Below are 19,684 nucleotides of genomic sequence, written 5' to 3' on the forward strand. Positions count from 1 at the left end.
AAGTACTAGCCCAGATAACTCTGACAGGAGATACATCTCAAAGGCCACCTTAAAAATGGATGAATTTACCAAATCAAACAATATATATATTGTTGTTTGGTTCAATATCATAGAAGATGAATAGATTAGAATAAGTTTTTAACATGCCCAGCTCATTTCCCGTGTTCTTCGAACACACTGTTCAGTGCACCATTAGAATCTAGATTTGAACGAAATGTTGATCAATAGGAAAGAAAAAGAAAGCGACTAAATGAAACAGTAAAATAAACAAAACTGTAGTTTTCGACATTAGCAAAATCTGCTTTTACAGCATATCCTTTTAGGAAAAAGGAAGAAAAAAAAAATCATCCTTTATTTGTTTTGAACCCTAGAAACTGATAAACACTTACACCTCAGCCACACCATGTAAGTGTAGACTACCTTACTTGAAATATAAAACAAGTTTTCTAAAACCTGCATGCATTTCCTCCTTGTTTCCTTCGTTTAATTCATCACAGATCAGATTTTAAACAAACCACAATACAAACTCCAAACCTGAAAAAATTGGTGTATACCTAGTACAAAAAAACTAGGGCTAGAGTTATCCAATGGCTATCGTCTTCTGTACATACCTGCCTGCGGCTCACCATAATTCCATTCCTTCCTTGAGAGACTGGACCCACACCAATATTCCTGCTCAAACCAGAAATTTCAGCAAACCAAAATGTTCTTAACAATTTCAGAGCTCTATTTCTCAGTATATTATTCCCTTGAAAGGTATCTTTTCCAAACTTACTTCAATTGCTCCAATTTATCAGATAAGATCTTCAAACATGAATCTTCCAGAAAAAAAAAATACAGAGCACCTAAATCTACAATGAAGTTGATAAGAATGAGCAGAAGCTGTGTATCAATTGAGCCTTCATGGGAAAACCCCAAGTTCAAATGTTTAAAAGACATGTTAATGAAGTAATATCTGGCATCCAATCTTGGCTGCCCTTGCATAGTGATATCTAAACCAAAGGTAAGCCCCCACCATTTTCAGAAAAGGACTATTTTTTAAGACTTCACAATTCCATAATCCATAGTATTTATACAGATATTTCTGGATAAAAACAGCATAAATAAATTAATAAAACATTGTTCTGGATCATCATCCCCACGATGCTTAGAAGGAAAAAAAATGTATAAGTCAGATTTCTGCAGCCTATGCTGACAGACAGAAGTTTCTTCATAAAAACATGCAATTAGTATTTTCTTCATAACATCACCATTTCAGGTCATCGCCCCAGCAATGATTAAAAGGTTTAATACTTTGGATTTCCACAGTGCATGGGTATTGAATGACAGAAATTTCTGGATGAAAACAGCTTAAAGAAACTTATTTACACATCAAAGTCTGGTCACCCCTCCATGATTAAAAGGGGACGATTTTAATTTTCATAAGATTTCAAGTTTCCATAATCAATATTTATTACAAGACAGAAACTGGATCAAAACAGCACATAGAAAAAAATCTAAAACATGAACATTTTGGCCATGGTGAAAAGGAAAAGAAAATTAAGAAATTCAGAATTCTGCAGTCAAGACAGAAGTTTCTGGATTTAAAAAAGTCGTATATAGTAATTTATTTAAAGGTGGACATTTCAGGGCTGGGGGGCTCACTCAATTGGTGAGAACTTCCTGTGGTCCAGGATCCCCCAGCCCACGTGGTGCCAGAGGACGTGTCACACCAGCATCACCGGTCACATTAAAAAGTTTATTAGGTGCACTGCAGTTTGTAGGGGGCCTACCCAATTCCTGCAGCCTAAAAAAAAGGTGTACATTTCAGCCTTCGTTAAAACAGGAAAACATTTGAAGACATCAAAGTACTTGTGGTGAGCTCAAACACAACCCAATTCGTCATAGTATTCATGACAGACAGAATTAAAAGGAAGAAGATCGTTAAGAGTGACTTCATCATTTCCTCCCTGCTTTGAGGATCTTGTACCCAATTTTAATGAGTGAACCAGAAGCATCTTATTGCTACAAAGTCAAGATAAAAGAAGATAGAACTTGATGGAGCATGGAATGAATGCAGAACACAAACAATGATGATGAAGTCCCAAAATGGATAATCTAAATGTTAAATGATAGGACTTGAAAATTGAAAGACATTGGAATTAGACATTTTTGAGATCGAAATGCATTCTCAATGCCAAAAGGATCATCATATGAAGGAGATCTCCATACTCAGGAGATTTAATTGGAGAGCACAACGGTTGGATCAAGGGTGTACGGTAATAAAATCTATGGTGTTATCCTTGGAGGAAAAGCCACTGAGTGTCATTTATGCTTAAGAACAAAACCAAATAGAAGTTGTAAAGTAGAAGAAGATACTAAAATTGAATTTGTAAAAAGTCTTACCATAGAGATCTCAGGAAGTTCACTTAGGATCATAACTTTTATTAATTGAGAAAAGGGATGAACAATAACGATGCATGGAGGTCATCATCAATTTTCTTGATTATTAATTGTCATATGGGAGAAGAGTGAACCAAAGTTGGCAACATACCAAATGGCTTGACATTATGTAGGTTGTCTTATCTTATGGATTTCACCACTGGAGGAGTGGCGAGGTGTTAGTCAAAAGACTTGCTCACAAGTGGAACCTGTTGTAGATGAGATATAATCATTGGAATAATTTCATTGTGGTTTGAGTTGCTAACCATCTGTGAAGTGCTTGAAGACCTGCAGTTAGAATGCCAAGGATTCTGTAGAGATAGTAGGTAAGGAAAATCATCAAGGAAATTGATGACTATGCAAAGTGAAGATAACATATACTCAGCTGTGGAGACCCATGTTGCCAGGTGGATTCGTATATAACAACAAGCCTGACTGTATAGACCCAAGTTCTAGGTAGATCTGTATATGCCTTATAATCGGTTAGTCCATTGTGACCAAGTTGTATTGTTGGGAGAGGAATCATTATGTAAATGTCAGATTATTATAAGCTTGGAGATGGAGAAATAAGCAACAAATTATTTCTCTCTTGAATGGAATTCTGAGCTATTCCACATTATCGTAAATGCAGGAGATACGCAAAGATCACAGCCCTGTAATGCTCCAATTCATGAGGTAGGCTAATCAAGTAGGCTTTCCCACTTGTAATTATGCATCTGCCTCAAATATTGTTTGTTGGTTGTTTTGAGACCCAAGTTTATGCACAAAATGAAATAAGGAAAAAAACAACATTGCAGCTGCAAAACTGCTCACATGGATATGGATATAGATACGGAAGCAATATCAGATAGGGATACTGCCAATTTTTAAGACCCCCAATATGGATATGGCTGGATACAACATTTGTAAAAAACACATACACATATATTGAACACAATTTTCTAAGTAATTAGAGGAGATCTTCATTAATTTAAAAGCAATATAGACACATAATTGCTACATAAAAATTATAACTCGGTCTAGCAATTTACAATGTACATGTGCCTAGGGAGGGGCAGGGGTGCATCCAGCTACTCTGTTTCATTCCATTCATGCTTATAACTTGTCAAGCTGTATGGGTATACATTTATGATTGCTGAGATTTCCTTCTCTCAACTTTCCCATGTTCTTCAGATTTGGATATAAACCTAATCCATGGATATCAACTGGTTTTAAGTAATTTACTAGTCTGTTTTTCAGTTGGTTATAATTGCCTAGAATAGAGTATGCCGTTATAGAGTGCATTTAGGTCTATCTATCTTTCTGTTTTATGTCAATCTGTGTTAGCATTGTTGGGGATTGTTTGTATTTTAAATCTTTTTAATTGAAAAGGTGTAAATGTATCAAAAAATTATGAACAGTCAGACGCATTGCTAATAATCTAGTCTATCAAGTTCTAAAAGTAGTGGGAGCAGATACATCTAAGTACAAGAGACAACAGAAGGAACAACTTGTACAGAAGCGGGAATCGCCCCTTCCTCAAACACTTGTTAGCAAATCTTATATTCACAGCCAATTTTACTTATCAAGTATTTATTTTGTGTCTTTAGAACTTGCATTGATCCATTATCAAGTAGTTGATCACCATAATAAGTTAAGCTTGCTTCCACCCATTTCATATATTCATTTGGGATCAGCTCTGTACAAGTTTTATTTTCTCTGTTCAGTGTTATCCTTGCACGAGGAGAATTTATGTCCAGGTGTAGTAAACATAAGCATGTTGGCAACTATAGAACAGGTATGATTCATGTCATCAATTTCATAGATCCAACCTTTTTCAGTGGAAGCATTCATCTCTTTCATATTAGAGTTCACCCATGACCATATTAGAGTTCACTATTGAAGCTATTGCTCATAGACCTTATTGGAGTTGAGAAATGACCTTTAAAGCAAAGGAGTTAGGAGTCACCAGAACTTCAATCAAATTGTTTGCTCGTGAGGCTCTCGTGTTACCTGCTAAAATCACCTTGCCGATTCTACTCATTTATGGGTCTTCTCTTAGAAAGATTTTGTCCAAAGTCTCATGTAGGATCCACAGTCTCATCATTATCCGTGCAGCTTCCTTTGCAGGACAACTTACAAAGTCTTATTCTTCGTTTTCAGTCTTGTAACTGTTAGATGAGCAGATTGTATTTTTCATTTGAACCCCTGCCTCACTTGACCATCCTTATTAACTTGGTTTTCTACCTGGAATTCACTGTTAGGGTTAGGAGCCTTCATATTTATTTCATTACTTCCAAGAGACCCTTCCTAAATTGATCTTTCACACTGCTACTAGAATGGCCCTAATAAATGAGCTACAAAGCTTCTCTCCATCACTCTTCATATGACATTTGTTGGAAAGCCTTTCCACCCTTTTCATTTTTGGCAGTTTCCTTTATCATTCCAGCTTCTACATTCACCTCATCAGAACCAAGGATGGTCTCTAAATTCTGCCTACCAGCATTTTGAAAATGGACTTATTAGCGAAGTATCCAATTCTTAGAAATTGTCTAAAATCTCATTGTATGTTTAATTACCTGTAGGCCTAAAAAATCACAAAGGATAGAATGACTTTCCTTTTTAAGTCAATAGTATCCCCATACTCATTTTCAAAAACACACTTGTTTCTCTTATTCTAGATCCACCAGAGCACATTGCTCAAAACAAGATGCAACAACCCGTTAATGGGTCCTCGGGGGTTGATCCTTTTTCTGATATAGGGGATGTCAAATGGGAACCACCTAGTAAAGAGTGGATAAAGGTCAATTTTGACAGTGCTTCAAGAGGAAATCCGGGAATCTCAGGTGTTGGGGTGGTGGCGAGGGATGATAATGGGTTTATCCTCTTCAAAGGAGCACAATGTCTGCAGGATGGTACGAATAATGAAGCGGAGGTCCAGGCGGCACTTCTGGCAACTAAGTTGGCTTTAAATATGAAAGTCCAACGGCTGCACTTGGAAGGAGATTCTCAGGTAGTTATTAACACAATTGCTAAAGGCAACACTCCATGCTGGAAAATAAACCGCTGGGTGTCTACGATCCGAGAGAAGCTCAAATCATTTGTGGAATTTCGTGTCTCCCATGTCAGGTGAGGAGCAAATGCAGTGGCAGACTTGCTATCTAATATTGGATGTGATATGGACAGTTATATGGCCAAGTGGTGGAAAGGAGATGGAAGACTATGGAGGTGGTCTTAAATGCAGTCTTTTAGGAATTTGCAGCCTGCAATACACAAGCGAGGGAAGTTTTTTGGCAAATACACCACGCAAGTTGGCACTTGCTCCTTGAATGTGGTAGTTATCTTTGGCAGGTCACACAGTTTGGTGCGGGTGGAGGATGGCAGCAAATCTTCCGTGCAATCTCACGACATTTATGCCATTACTTCTGCATTCATTACTCATCCTAAACGACGGTGGAGAAATTTATTTCCTTTTGGTTTGCAAGCTAGTGTTTGTGTGTTTTTTAATTGATTGCACTACTTTGTGGCTTTTATGACATTGTCATTGCAGAAGCTGGTGCAGTTTCAATTTGCAGGTGACTATGGAGGCAAATTTCACTCTGCGCACAGATAAGAAGTTGGTGCCATTCCTGGGCAAGGTGACGGAGAAGAGGATGCCGGGACTTTTCCGTTACAAGGCGGAGAAGTTGTGGAGTGCGGCTCGCCTCATGCTTGCAGAAGAGGTGGTGTTTGTCAATCATCGATACCGGACGAATATGGAGGTGTACTCTTTGATTCTGGCATGGGCATGCGAGTTTGAGCCGGAGGTGGAGGAGATTAGACTCACATTGACCAAATTGATTGATGAGGAGTACTTGCTCAATCTAGACTCACTTTTGGAGTGGGTTGTGCCTCGAGTAGGAATTCGTATCAATGAGGGAGATGACCAGGAGGAGCCGCTGCCTTTTGTCCGCTGGCTGGAGGATGATATAAAAGAACAGTGTCGTGAATGTGCTCGTATTGGATGGGAAGCTATGAAGCTATGTGTGAAACTAATTAGGGTGGACGAAGTCCTGAAGGCATTACAGGTGGTAGCACAGATGGAAGCTAATAGAGACCTGAGAGACAGGTTTGAGGAAGGACGGGTTGTTCAGTTGCTGGGGAGCTTGGAAGGTGACCCTGACTTCGGATGTTTGGATTGCATCCCAAAGATGAAATGTGAAGCGGCAAGAGGTAAAGCTCTGGCACCAAGGAGGGAGGGGAGAAGGAGAGCCAGGGCGACAGCGAGTGAGTAGCCATTTGGCCATTGTTTTTATATGCTTTTACAAATTTTCTGATAATAGTTAACTGTTAAAACTAAACTATTTCTGTAATATTTGGGTTTGGCAGGAGCAGCATTGAACTGGTCTTTTTTGGACTTGCATAGGTTGTATGGTTTTTTAGAACATACCGTATGGTTGTGGGTAGTATGGGGGTTTGTTGCCTACAGTATGTAAATGGACTATGGGAGACTGCATTTTTGTATGCTTAAAATTTTGCATTAATATAATTCAAAAACTATTACCGATCAAAAAAAAAACAAGATGATGCAAAATATTGAAGAAATTACTTTTTGATAGATTTGTTTTTTTTGAAGAAATTTACAAAGAAAGATTTCCAAGCATTCTCCCTATGTAATGATTGGAACCTTAGTTTATTGGTGTGATGTTTTTGGACTGCATAAAAAATATGTCTTTCTTCTTTGAGTTGAGAGGATGACCGACCCCTGCATGCATATTTATTCTGACTATATGATGATGTATACATATTTTTTGAGTCCAGAGTAAGCATTGAAGATTTATGATAAACTAATGTGAAATTTTGCTTGGAGATGACTCTGAACTCTTTGTTGAATAATAGAAAAGAATATTTATTGTGTTTCATATTCATCTTGTTTTTATGGTATTTCACACATTGAAGCTTGGTGCCACTGTAAGATCCTGTAGCATTGCCCATTTTTGCATCTCATAGCCCATTTTGTGTCTCCAAGGAGAAATGGTGTCTTTCATTTTATTCTTTTTATTGTAGTGTTTATACTAGCACTTACATTTTGTGTCTCAAAGGAGAAATGGTGTCTTTCATTTTATTCTTTTTATTGTAGCGTTTATGCTAGCACTTACTGTGTGTTGGAGGAGCCAAAGGTAGGGTAATATATGCACAACATATCATAAACACATAATTGAAGATTCCGTTAGACAGCCAAAGCTACCAAATATCCAAAGGTAAACCACATTTTGAGAGAAATCATTTTGGGTTCATCAAATGCCAGGGTAAAATCAAATTTTCATGATACTAGAACAATATCGTAACTAAAAATGGCCTTATACTTCATGAGGGATTCTGGTGAGCTGATTCGCCAACTCTCCTTTATTGTAGTGTTAACATTTAATGATGATATTAAAAAATACAAACCCACTTACATAAAATGCCTGAACAACTTGTCACCGGCATGAGACATCCATTAATAGAAGTTCAGATACAATCAGGTTGAGATAATCAATGAAAAACTTCAAAGTTCACAGTCACACTTGTTAGTTCAGAAGAATTTTAAAACAATTCAGGGTTCTGTAGCCTATAGTTAGTTCAAGGCTCTTGTTATGGATGAAAATAAACTTGACACGTTTTCGTTTAACCATCCCATGGTTGTATACTTGTGTTTTTGAAAGCATCAACGTCCCCAATTTCCCCGCCATGGTTAAAAGGGAAAATGTTTAGAGAGCCCGGGTTTCTTAAGACCATAGTTATTGAAAGACCAGGATTCAAGCGTAAAGCGTATTTCCTTTGGAAACGTCAATGTCTAGGGTCGCCCTCCCATGGTTGAAATGTTACAATTTTTAAAGAGATCAATTCCCTGCACAGAGGGAAATTTCTAGATAAAAACAGCTTCGAGAGCAGTTTCTACAACATCGACTGTGACGTCACGGGTAGTTTAGAAAAAGATTTGCAGACTTTAGGTGTCACCCATTCATAGTTATTGAGAGACAGAACCATTTGGATGAAAATGGCGTCTGGAATTTTTTGTTTCGGAGCATAGACATTCCGGGCTATCATAAGGACAAATAATGAATTACAGATAAAACTCAGTTATGTAAAATTCAAAATTGCAGGTGATTTAAGAGAGATAAAAACTTACAGTGATGAGTTTAAAGATGCTCCAGCAGAAGAAGACGCCTCATTTGAAGAGGATGGCGGTGGCGGTGGCGGTGGCGTGTAAAATTCGCTATTTTTAACGAAAGAAAAAGCTTGAGTGAATGAGGCAGGAGGCTCCGATGAAGGCCGAAAGAGTGAAGGAAGTGGCTGAGCCCCGGATTTCTCTGACACCTCTTCGTGGGACGGAACTCTTACTAAAAAATTTCTCAACTCCTGCTGTTGTTGATCTTTCTCAGTGCCCATTTCTTCCACCTGGATTGCTGTGGAAGTTGAACTCGACACCTTTGATTCGAGGTTTGCAAAGCAAGGGCTGAGGTAAAGGTTTAATTTATTGCTTCGTCTCGTGGAGTCTTAATTTTGGTATAGAGGTTATGAGGTAAAGGTTTAATTTATTGTTTCGTCTCGTGGAGTCTTAATTTTAATTTGGGTATATAGGTTATCATAATGTGAATAATTTGGGTGTAGAGGTTATCATAATGTAAATAATTTGAGTATAGAAGTTATCATAATGTGAATAAAAATTGGGTAGCAATTGTATCTTGGTGTGTAATGTGTAGTGGAAGATGTGTAGAAAGTTAATTAAAAAATGAGTTTATTTTTGCATTCATTTGTGTAGTATGTGAGGTTGATTGGTAGTATGCAACAAAGATTTCAAAGGATAAGTGCTAGAGCTTCAAATCATTTATGCATCTAATTATAGGGAAATATACTAAAAGAAAATCTCTAAATTAAGAAGATAATCAAGTCTACGAAGAGAAGAGAGAGGTGGGTAAAGAGATGAGAATTAGAGATAGACAAACAAACATAAAGAAATATACTAAAAGAAAACCTCTAAATCAAGAAGATAATCAAGTCCAGGAAGAGAAGAGAGAGGTGGGCAAAGAGATGAGAATTAAAGATAGACAAACAAACATAGATGGACAAATGAAGAGAGAAATAGTAGGGGAGATAAAAAGAGGACGAGATAAAGAGAGCAAGGAAGAGAAAGGGAAAGATAAATTAATAATAAATAATAATATAATAATCATATTGTATGAAATATCATATAATCATTATATTAGCATATTTTCTTATTACAATATATCTCATTTGTTTTTTATAATAACAGCAGCCAAAAATGAGGGGGTTGACCCGTAGATACAATTAGAAGAACAATGGAAGGACCATTGTCCGCAAACAATCAGCACATAAGCAGCCTTTTACCTCTGTCAAAAACAAAAACCATCATACGAGAGTTTAACAGCAATAAAATATAACCAGTCAGTGTATACTTCCAGTGCCACGCAGGGCTATAAGCATTAAAATAAAAATATAAGCCGCAACTAGACCTATCAAGCTTACTACACCGCATAAGCAAAAAATTCCTCCACATACAGAATGTTAATTCTTTTTCCCACGGCTCTTCTTAGGGAGTAGCTTCTTCGCCCATTCCTTAGCAAGGAACTTGAACAGGCCTTTAAAGTCCTCATCCTCCTTGGCTTTTCCTTTGTCCACACTATCCTGCAAAAGGCACGGAGTAGTGGCCAAGCATCTCATGACATTCAGAGCGAATTTAGACACATCATGCATCTTGGACTCCGTCGCCTCCAGTCTGCTAGTAATCACCTGCATGTTGTCAGAGAGGGCTTCTATCTTTTTCCTGAGCTCCGTCAGGTTGGGATCTTCTTCCTTCACACTACTGGCTTCTTCAATAACCATCACTTTCTCAATCCTACAGGTCGGGGACGGGTAATTGGCAGGCTTCGGGCTCAAAGAGGCGGCCGGACTATCGGAAACATGGGTTGAGCTCACAGAAAGGGGGGAATGTTTGAGTTGGGCCTGGGGGGTTTTATCAGTCGGAATGGAGTTGCCCGTGTCATGTGAGGAGGAGTCTCTTAGGGATTTATCAGAGGGTTTAGAGGCTAATCTGGTAGAGCGGCGGGGCGTATTGGCATCTTCAGTAAAGTCCGGGTCCAAATCAATTTCTTGGATTTTAACTTTTTTAGGGGTTCTGACCTCTTCCGAGGAGTGATTCTTGGTTTTCTTAATGGAGGAGCCAAGTTTCATGCCACAGGAGCTTGAATCATTGATGGTCAAGGGTTGGGTCGAGGGGCCTACATTCTGCACAGAAATGGAGGGGGGTGGGCAAAGGGCGAGGTGGAAGTTGAACAAGCAGAGCATAAGGCCCTGGTGCAGGATAGGAAAGTCTTTTCCTTTCTTTTTGGCTTCAACTATGTCTTTAACGTTAGCATCCATCGAGTGCAACAAAAAGAACAAAATGGAAATGAGGTCTTTGTTCCTCAAATGGTTCAGGAAGGGGAGGTGGTAATAGTAAAAAATGCCATACCTGCCTTCGAGCGTGAAGTACTTCATCACAGTGTAGCAGACTTCGTCCCAACGGTGCAGGAGTTCCTCTCTGTTAAAGCCTCCGGCCCTCTTGACAGGATTCTCGTCATGGCGGAAAAACTAGTTAACGCTGGTAGAGTCCGTAATGCGGCTCTGTTTTTTCCATTTTCTACCCTCCATAGAGAGGCTCGTAGCCTAGGGTATGACCTCTTCATTAATTTCGAAGGAGATTCCTCCCACAGTCACCCTTCTGTCCTCCCAGGAGGATACAAATTGTTTAGAGAGTCTCTCGTTGTTGCTCTTCATGTTCTCCATAAATTTGTCAATGCCTCCTTCGGTGCACACGAACCAAGTCGCAGGTTTGGCTTTGAACTCCTCAACTTTGTTGGGTTCCAGCCTAAGCCTGTCCCCCCCCATTTTAGAATCCTCCAGCTTCGCAGTTTGAAAATAACAGAAAACCAGAATGCAGAGCCGAAGCAAACTCAAGATGAAATGGTTAGGAAAAATGTGCCAGACTTGGGTTAAACGGTTGTAATAATCATAGTAATTATTAACCTTTAAGGTCTCGTAGATATCGTTGGCTTGAAATCTACTAAGAGCGTGCGAGCTATCACTTGGGCCAATGTGAGTTGACAGCTCCTCAGCGCCGCCTTTGTCGTTGCCAATTGGTACCATCTGAGTCATAAATGAAAGGTAATCATTCTTGATGTCAGTCCTTTCTTTATAAATTCATCCCCTGTGGTAGTGATGACTCTGTATATCTCTGCTACGTGTCCTTTTTTGGTAGAAATTGGCGGGATCTCCGCGCCAATTTGAAAAAGTTAACATATTTTCCTTCATCATTGGGCGAAAGGGTTAGTCCTTTCCTGGCATAAGGTTTTTTCCTTATCCAGGATTTCCTTAACAGTGATTGGCAGCGTATTGGGGTTCCTCCAGCATCGTAAGCCCATCTGCAGCCTTCCTTTAGCCACCATGGAGTCTGTCGCTCTATTTCCTTCTCTGAAGATGTGGTCTATGGTGAAGTCCTCCATTTTGACCAGCAACTGCCTAATATCCCTCTGAATGGGTTCCACTTTCCACCCAGCTGAAGCCTTCCCTTTGATAGAGTCGATAATAACTTTAGAATCTCCTTCAATTTCCAGATGCTTTATTCCTATGTCGTTAGCCATTTTCAACCCCCAGAGGAGGGTCATTCCCTCAGCTTGGGTGACTGAGCTTTCACTGAGGTTGCCAGCATAGGCTGCAATCATGTCCCCTAGTTGATCCTTGATGATTCCACCACCAGCCTGACTGTTGCATTGAGCAGAGCCATCAAAATTCAATTTAAACCAGTGAATTCTGGGGGGAGACCACCTAGTCATGTGTCTCTTTTTCTTGGTGTTGTCGTTGAAATGGTCGAATCCAGGGGGGAGCTTCCAGCCTCAAGTTATCTTCTCATTTGTCTCATCAGGAGGATAAGGCGAGAGTTTCCATTTTGTAGCTTCTAGATTCTCCGATATCAACTTGAAGCAGGTGAGGGCAACAAAGTCCGAAGGGGTCTCAGTGTCTCTGAAAATTTTGTTGTTTCTCTCCTTCCACAAAGCCCAGCAGATGTGAGGAGGAATTTGTTTCCAAAGTTTAATGATGAGGGGATGATAGGAAGGGGGGGTCCAATCAAACACAAAAAATTTAATATTCTTGTGGAAGACCCAACACAGACCACATTTCTGAAGCGTGACAGACCAAATGTGAGTTGCAAAGGGACAAAGAATAAAAAGGTGCTCAATAGATTCCTCGTCCTTTTTACATAAGCTGCATCTATTGGGGAGATGGAATCCCCTTTTTTTTCAAATTATCAAGCGTGAGGGTTTCGCCATGCATGAGGGACCACCAAAAGAAATTAATTTTGGGAATTAACTGAGGGTTCCAAACTTTCTTCCAACCTTCCGCATCCGCAATGGGTTTTAGGAGCTGAAAGTAAGCAGATTTGACCGAGAACTGGCTTGATTGAGTCTCTTTCCAGATGAAGCTGTCTTTATTCATGATCATGGGAATTCTAGTTTTCAGCAATAAGAGTTGCAATTCCTGAGCCAGGGGGACCAAGTTCAGTTGATTGTTGCAGATGTGGACTAAGTCCTTCCAACCACTTCCTGGGATCAAATAATCCGCAGCAAACTCCCCCAGGATAGCCTTGAAATGGTTCCTGATTTAATGGAAGCAAGTGTTGATTAACGGTCTGTCCTTAGTCCAAAAGTCCTCCCAGAATCTCACCTTTTTGCCATCTCCAAGCTGCCACTTCAGACCATCTTTGACCATCATTCTGATTTTAAGGATGTTGTTCCATAATTTGGAACCTTAGGGAAGGTCAAATGAGTTGAGACTATAGAAGAAATGCTCCCAGTCCAAATACTTAGCTTTGATGATGTTGCACCAGTCCGCCTCCCCTTTAGCCAGGGTCCATCCCACCTTGGCAATTAGCGCCTTATTGAGGGCATTAATCTTTCGTATTCCCAAACCTCCCAGAGATTTGGGTAGACACAGTATCCCAATTAACCAGAGCCAGGCGTTTCTTTTCCTCTAAGCCAGTCCATAAAAAGTTTTTTTGAATTTTTTCCAGCTTCTCACCCATGGTCCCTGATAGTTTGAACATGGAGAGGAAGTAGACCGGAATTCCCTGTAGGGAGGCAGCGAGGAGCTAGAGCTTCCCCGCGCTACTGAGAAATTTCCCTTTCCATCTCGCAAGCTTTTTCCGCATTCTTTCCAAGATAGAGTTCCAAAAGGTGGGGGTGACTTCCTTGACAGTGAGAGGGAGTCTCAGGTAGGTCACTGGGAGAGTAGCCATTTTGCATCTGAGGATGGAGAGGATTCTGAGTTGGAGGTCATTTGGAGTGTTGAAGAAGTAGAGATTACTCTTCTCATAGTTGATGCATTGTCCCAACGCCTTGGCATAGTCCTCCAAAAGGGTCTTCCAACCTTTAGCCTCCATGACCAAAGTTCTGCCAAAAAGGAATGTGTCATCCATGAACTGCTGGATATTAGTAGGGGGGAGCATGGAGGCTGCTTTGAATCCTTGGAGCCTACCATTGGTGACTAGATTAGTCACATTTCTATTTAGGACTTCAACTATCATGATAAAAAGGTAAGGGGATAAGGGGTCGCCTTGCTGGATACCCTTCTCAGCTTTGAAGCCTCCCCTAGGAGTCCCATTAATTAGGACTGAGAATTGGACCGTGGTAACACATTCACGAATCATACTCACCATTTTTTTGTTGAATCCCAGTTTTAGGAGCACTTTGAAAAGAAATTCCCAATCAACCTTGTCATAAGTTTTAGATATATCAAGTTTAAAGGCCATACCTGGTAATCTGTTCCTATCCATGGGATGAATTATCTCATGAGTAGTAATGGCGGCATCCAGAATTTGACGTCCCAGGACGAAGCCTTTCTGAGACAGACTAATAAGTTTTTCCAGGAAAGGTTTGATTCTGTTTACAAGAACCTTGGAGAGGATCTTGTAAATGGTGTTGCAAAGACTTATGGGCCGATACTCCTTCAGGCAGCTAGGAGTGGTGGTCTTGGGGATGAGGACAATGAAAGTGTTGTTGATCTTTTTAAGCAATCTCCCCGTTTTGAAGAAATCTTGGATAGCTTTAGTAACATCATAGCTAACAATATCCCAAAAGTCCTGGAAGAAAGTCGGGGGGAAACCATTCCGGCCCGATGTTTTATAAGCTCCCATCGCAAAGACCACCCTGTGAACTTCCTCAGAAGAGATGGGGGACAGGAGTTGCCGGTTGTCGTCTTCCTCAATGACCATCGGCAATTTACTAATGAGGCAGTCCTGAAGCGGCAAGGCCATTCCACCATCCGCATACAGACTGGTGAAGAAGTCCATCGCGTTTTGTCCAATCAGAGAGTCATCAAAAATTTCCTGGCCCGTTTCATCCTTAATACTTTTGATGTAGTTCCTCCTCTTGTGGTTAGAAGCCGATCTATGGAAGAAGGCAGTATTTCTGTCCCCTTCCTTCAACCACTGGATCCTGGATCTTTGTTTCCAATACACTTCCTCCTTGGCAAGGATATTTTTCCAGCTTTTACGACAATCTTCCTCCTCCTTCAAAATGGGGTCCGGGGGGTTACCAGTAGCCATTAGAATTTGAAGTTGTTCCAGTCTAGATCCCAGGTCCTTTTTTCTTTTAAAGATGTCACCAAAGGTGTTCCTATTCCATCCTTTGACCTCCCTGCTGATTCTTTTTAGTTTCTCCGTTACTCTGAACATGGCGGTCCCTTGGATTGGGGTGGACCACCAGCCTCTGACCAAATTCCTGAAGTCAGGATGGGAGGCCCACATGATTTCATAGCGGAAGGAGGGTGGACCCTGGTAGGGTCTGTCTTTCTAGTGGAGAAGAAGGGGGTTGTGGTTAGACACTGTCCTTGGGAGGGATTTCAGGAAGGAACTCATTCCCAAATCCCAATTGGTGGAGATCAGGAATCTATCCAGTCTGACTTGGATGAGGTTTTTGCCTTTCTTGTTATTCGACCAAGTGAAAGGGGCACCTTGAAGGTCAATATCCACTAGGTTTGAAGCGTTGATGAAGGTGGCTAGGTCGCTCATGCTGTCAAAGAAATCCTCCAGGCCACCACACTTCTCGGAAGGGTAGAGGGGGGCATTGAAGTCCCCAACAAGCATCATCCTGTCCTTCTGATTAGTCATAGTGATCTTAGAAATTTCCTCCCACAGGTTCCGTCTTCCCACCCTAGAGTTGGGGGCATAGATGTTGAACATCTGCCAGCAGAGATCACCATAATGGAGAGAAACCGCTAGGAAATATTGAGAGCTAGCAAATAGCTTGCCTTTTATTTTCATGGGATTCCACAGGGTAGCAATACCTCCAGACGCACCCAAGGCGTCGACATATAGGTAGTCCGCTCCAGGCCAGAGTTTACCGGTAATTGCAGCGAAGGTTTGCGAAGGCATCTTAACTTCTTGTATTAGACAGATGTTGATTTTCATCTCAAGAATGACTTGTTTTATGGCGAACTGCTTCTGGGGGTTGTTCAGACCCCTTATGTTCCAAGAGAGGAACTTCATTTCTTACTTTTGCTAAGCCTATCCAGGGTCAGTTGTCTGCCCTTTGTAATGTCCCTTGCCATCACCTTTTGTCTCAGGACTCTTACTATAGGTCTCCCAACTTTGCTTTCGTTTCCTCCCACATCAGCTTTCTTGGCCTTGACTTTCTTCTTCTGGGTTATCCATTCTTCGCTATCCGTCCGCAGTGAACACGGGGGGGATACATTCAACGGAGTTGCCAGTGAGTTTACAAAGAACTCCTCTCCATCCCTAGCTGTAGGGGAGGAAGGGGTTGGAGTGGTGGGTAAGGAACTTTCAATCTTGAGAGGTTTAACCACAACTGGGGTTGGGTCAAGGAGAGCATGGGGTGGGGGGGAGGCAAAAGGGAGAGGGATGGGGGACATGGTGAGGGAGACTGCCTGGGGGATCTCCCCCTCTTCCAGGGTGTATTTAGGGTTTTTGACTGGGTCCGCTGGGGCTTTTAAGATCTCAAGGCTCTTGTCATTGTGCTGGAGGGCTTCAGGAATAACATTCTTAATAGTCTGCTCGAGAGGGGCCGAGGATGACGGGTCACCAGGGTTGATGGGTTCGGCCCAGATGGCTTTATTCTTAATCTTGGGTTCAGCTACCACAGGGGCTTTACAGTCTATATAGGAATGCCCCTGAGTGTTACACTTCTGGCAATACAGAGTGGCATTTTCGTACACAATGGCCTGGGACCATTTTCCCCATTTGGACTTTAGGGAGATAAAGTTCGGTAGGGCTTTGTTGATCGTAACATTGACACAAAAGCGAGCATACACCAACCTGGACTTGTTGAGAGTGACCGAGTTCGCTGCAACAAAGCAACCAAACGAGTTTCCTATCCATCAGAAGATTTGTTCATCCCATAACTCCAAAGGGAGTCCGAGTAGCCTAACCCACACTGGGGCCATGTGGTTTAGTTCTGCACAGGGGTCAAAACCAGGTTTCCATTTAGCCATGGTGAAGAAGTGCTTTCCATACGCCCAGGACCCTGACAAGACATAAATCAAGTCCTCCTCAATGATAAATTTGAATAGAAAGAGTTCCCCCAGCATGGCTGAGACCTCCAGGCTTCCTTTAAGCTTCCAGCAAGATTTAGCCCAATGCCTGACCATGTCGATAGAAGGTAGGAAGGAGAAGAAGCGACCAACTATTGCCAGGTGAAGGGAGGTGGTGATTTTGTCCATTAGGTTGTCCGAGAGTTTGATTTTTGTTTCGTCTTCCATTTGGGAGAAGGAGGCCACAGCGTCAAGAGGGAGCGAATTTGTTGACCCAAGGAGGGCGTTCTTCCAGCTAGACTTGGGATTCACCTCCCCAGTATCCTTATCCTTCTGACCGACAGAAGTTTCCGGCCCGGGATGGGGTATATTCCTTTCCTCCTCATTCGGTCCAGAATCTGTCAGACTCGGAGGAGTGGAAAGGGTGCGAAGATTGCCATTTTCTTCTATATGGTCCACAGAACATGGGGACCCCGCAACCGTCCCAAAGGCATGTGCGTCGACCATGGAAGCGGGTGTTGGGTCCAGCAGGGGAGGGGGGGCCTCCCCAGGGGGGCGGATATCCAGGCACACAGAATCTCAAAACGGGCGGGAGAGTTGCAGAGTTGCAGAGCGCGAATTGTTTATAATATTGTTTATCTCATTTGTTAGATTATATATTTAATTTATATTTATAATTAGATTATATAAATTTCTTATATTGTTAAATATATTCTAATATATTATATTAGAATATAATCAATCTATAAATATAATCTAAATATTTAGTCAATATTTTTAATATTTTTTATTTACATGTCATATGTTTTAGATTTCTACTATTTTGATATTCTACTTGTTATATTATATTAATTATATTTATATAATAATTCTTACATTAAATTTAGTAATCATAATGTATGACATAATATAATTGCTATATTAGCTATAAAATAACTATAAATATATGTATTCTTGAATTTTGTTTTATAAATATACAATAATTTATATCTTTCATCTATTTGAGTATTTGGTTTCTCGTTTCTTTTTTCATCATTTTCTAATAATTATTTGTAATTTCTTGAAAAGACATAAATAATTAAAATAATTTTTAAAATATAAATAAAAATTAGAATAGAATAAATTAAATGTAAAATCCAAATATTAAGAAAAATAATAATTTAAAATTTATGTGAATAATAATAGGTTTTTAACATTTATTAAATAAACAAATAACTATAAAATATACATATTTATTGAAAACTTACTATCATTTACATGTATAATTTTTTTAAAAGTTGAATAATAACATTCTAAAAAATTACATGTATACTATAATATAATAATCATTAAAATAGATAAAAAAAAATTTTAAAAATAAACATATAATTTATTATTTAAATATTATATTTATAATATTATGATATAATTATAAAAAAATTAAAAAATAATATTAAATAAAAAATTAAATATATAATTAATAATTATCTATACATTAAATTTTTATTATTATTAAGATATATCATAATTAAAATAACTATAAAAATCAAAGTTTTAAAAGTTTAAGAAAAAAATTAAAAGCATGAGCTCGTGTTAATAATTTTGAATGAAATGACAAAAAGCATAAAACAAATAGTGAATTAATAAATCATTAATAAAATTCAAATGCAAAACACTGACACAATTCTTGTCTGATTATTGGCTTTATCACTTTGTCAGGAATTTTGTTTCATGTCAAACGAAATTAATACATGAATAGTGGATAGGAAGAACAATGAATGGACGAGATAATTTTGATCGTCTTGCAAGGGTTAAGAAGTATTTATAACCGTTCATCATCCAAATCAGGTCATCCATCTCAAATAAGAGACGCCTTCGGCGTAAAAATGATGTTCGACTCTAAAATTTTGGTGGGTCACTGGATCTTGATGTCATGTCTATTACTAGTAGTTGCATGGTTTGCATGCAACAATTAGCCGATAGGCGGGAACGGGTAGGGAACAGAGATGGGTGGAACATAAGTGCAGGGAAGATGTGTGGTGGATAGATGCAAATTTTTTAAACAGTGTCGTGATCATAAAAGGTGTAATCAATGGCAAGGCATTTAACATCAGAGGTTTAGAAAGTTGAAATATAAATTCATTGTAAAAGTCATTAGAGTTGTCAATAGTTTTTTTGTTTTCTTTTAGGATGAATATTTATTTATTGGTATATAAAGTTTTTTTAATATAAAATTGAAGGTGAAGCAGTATAAATAGAAAGCGAGGGAAGGGTTGTGTAGAGGGGAAGGGAGTGAAGAAGGGTATTTAAGTGGAGAGCTATAATAGAGACTGGGGAAAGCAATAGCAAAGAATGTAACACGCAATGAATGAGAACATTTAAACTATAAGAGAATGAGATTGATTTGAAGGATGTGAGACTCTAGAAACAATTTTATTGTAAAAGTCCTTTGATTGTGAATATAATTTGTTATTATTGATATAGGCAACATATTTTATTTTATTTTAAATTGTTATATAAAACGATGAATTAATGTTTGTAGAACCATTTGTTTTTAATTTTATGAAACAAAAATGAATATGATTTTTAGTGCAAGGCAATGATAAAGAGGGAAATTGTTGATGGAGGTTTTTTTTTTTTGTATATGATGTTTATCCAATATAAATTTCCGGTCATTTGAAGTTTTTATATCTACAAGTAGAGTTTTAATAGTTTAGTATGGGTATGCACATTGTGTCAT

General features: G+C 39.4%; 2 protein-coding genes across 6 annotated transcripts in view; both read right to left on the reverse strand.

Annotated features, from left to right (window-relative positions):
- Positions 1 to 8,933, reverse strand: part of LOC131069034 (DNA excision repair protein ERCC-1) — a 48,177-nt gene extending 39,244 nt beyond the window's left edge. For 2 of the 5 annotated variants that reach the window (XM_059219939.1, XM_059219938.1), the window contains exon 1: positions 8,552 to 8,933. In XM_059219939.1, coding sequence (XP_059075922.1) covers positions 8,552 to 8,811 — 260 coding nt within the window. In that variant the 5' untranslated portion in view covers positions 8,812 to 8,933. Of the gene's footprint in view, positions 1 to 611; positions 673 to 8,551 lie in introns of all 5 variants that reach the window. The other 3 variants (XM_058004341.2, XM_059219937.1, XM_058004344.2) reach the window with 3 other exon arrangements.
- A 2,799-nt stretch (positions 8,934 to 11,732) lies between these two features.
- On the reverse strand, positions 11,733 to 13,501 carry LOC131875199 (uncharacterized). Its single transcript, XM_059219256.1, has 2 exons — positions 13,389 to 13,501; positions 11,733 to 12,183 (listed from the first exon to the last, which is right to left on the reverse strand). Exons 1-2 carry the CDS (start codon positions 13,499 to 13,501, stop codon positions 11,733 to 11,735), a joined length of 564 nt encoding a protein of 187 aa, XP_059075239.1.
- Between the last annotated feature and the right edge of the window lie 6,183 nt (positions 13,502 to 19,684).

This window comes from Cryptomeria japonica, chromosome 4 (assembly GCF_030272615.1).
Source record: "Cryptomeria japonica chromosome 4, Sugi_1.0, whole genome shotgun sequence".
Lineage (NCBI taxonomy): Eukaryota > Viridiplantae > Streptophyta > Pinopsida > Cupressales > Cupressaceae > Cryptomeria > Cryptomeria japonica.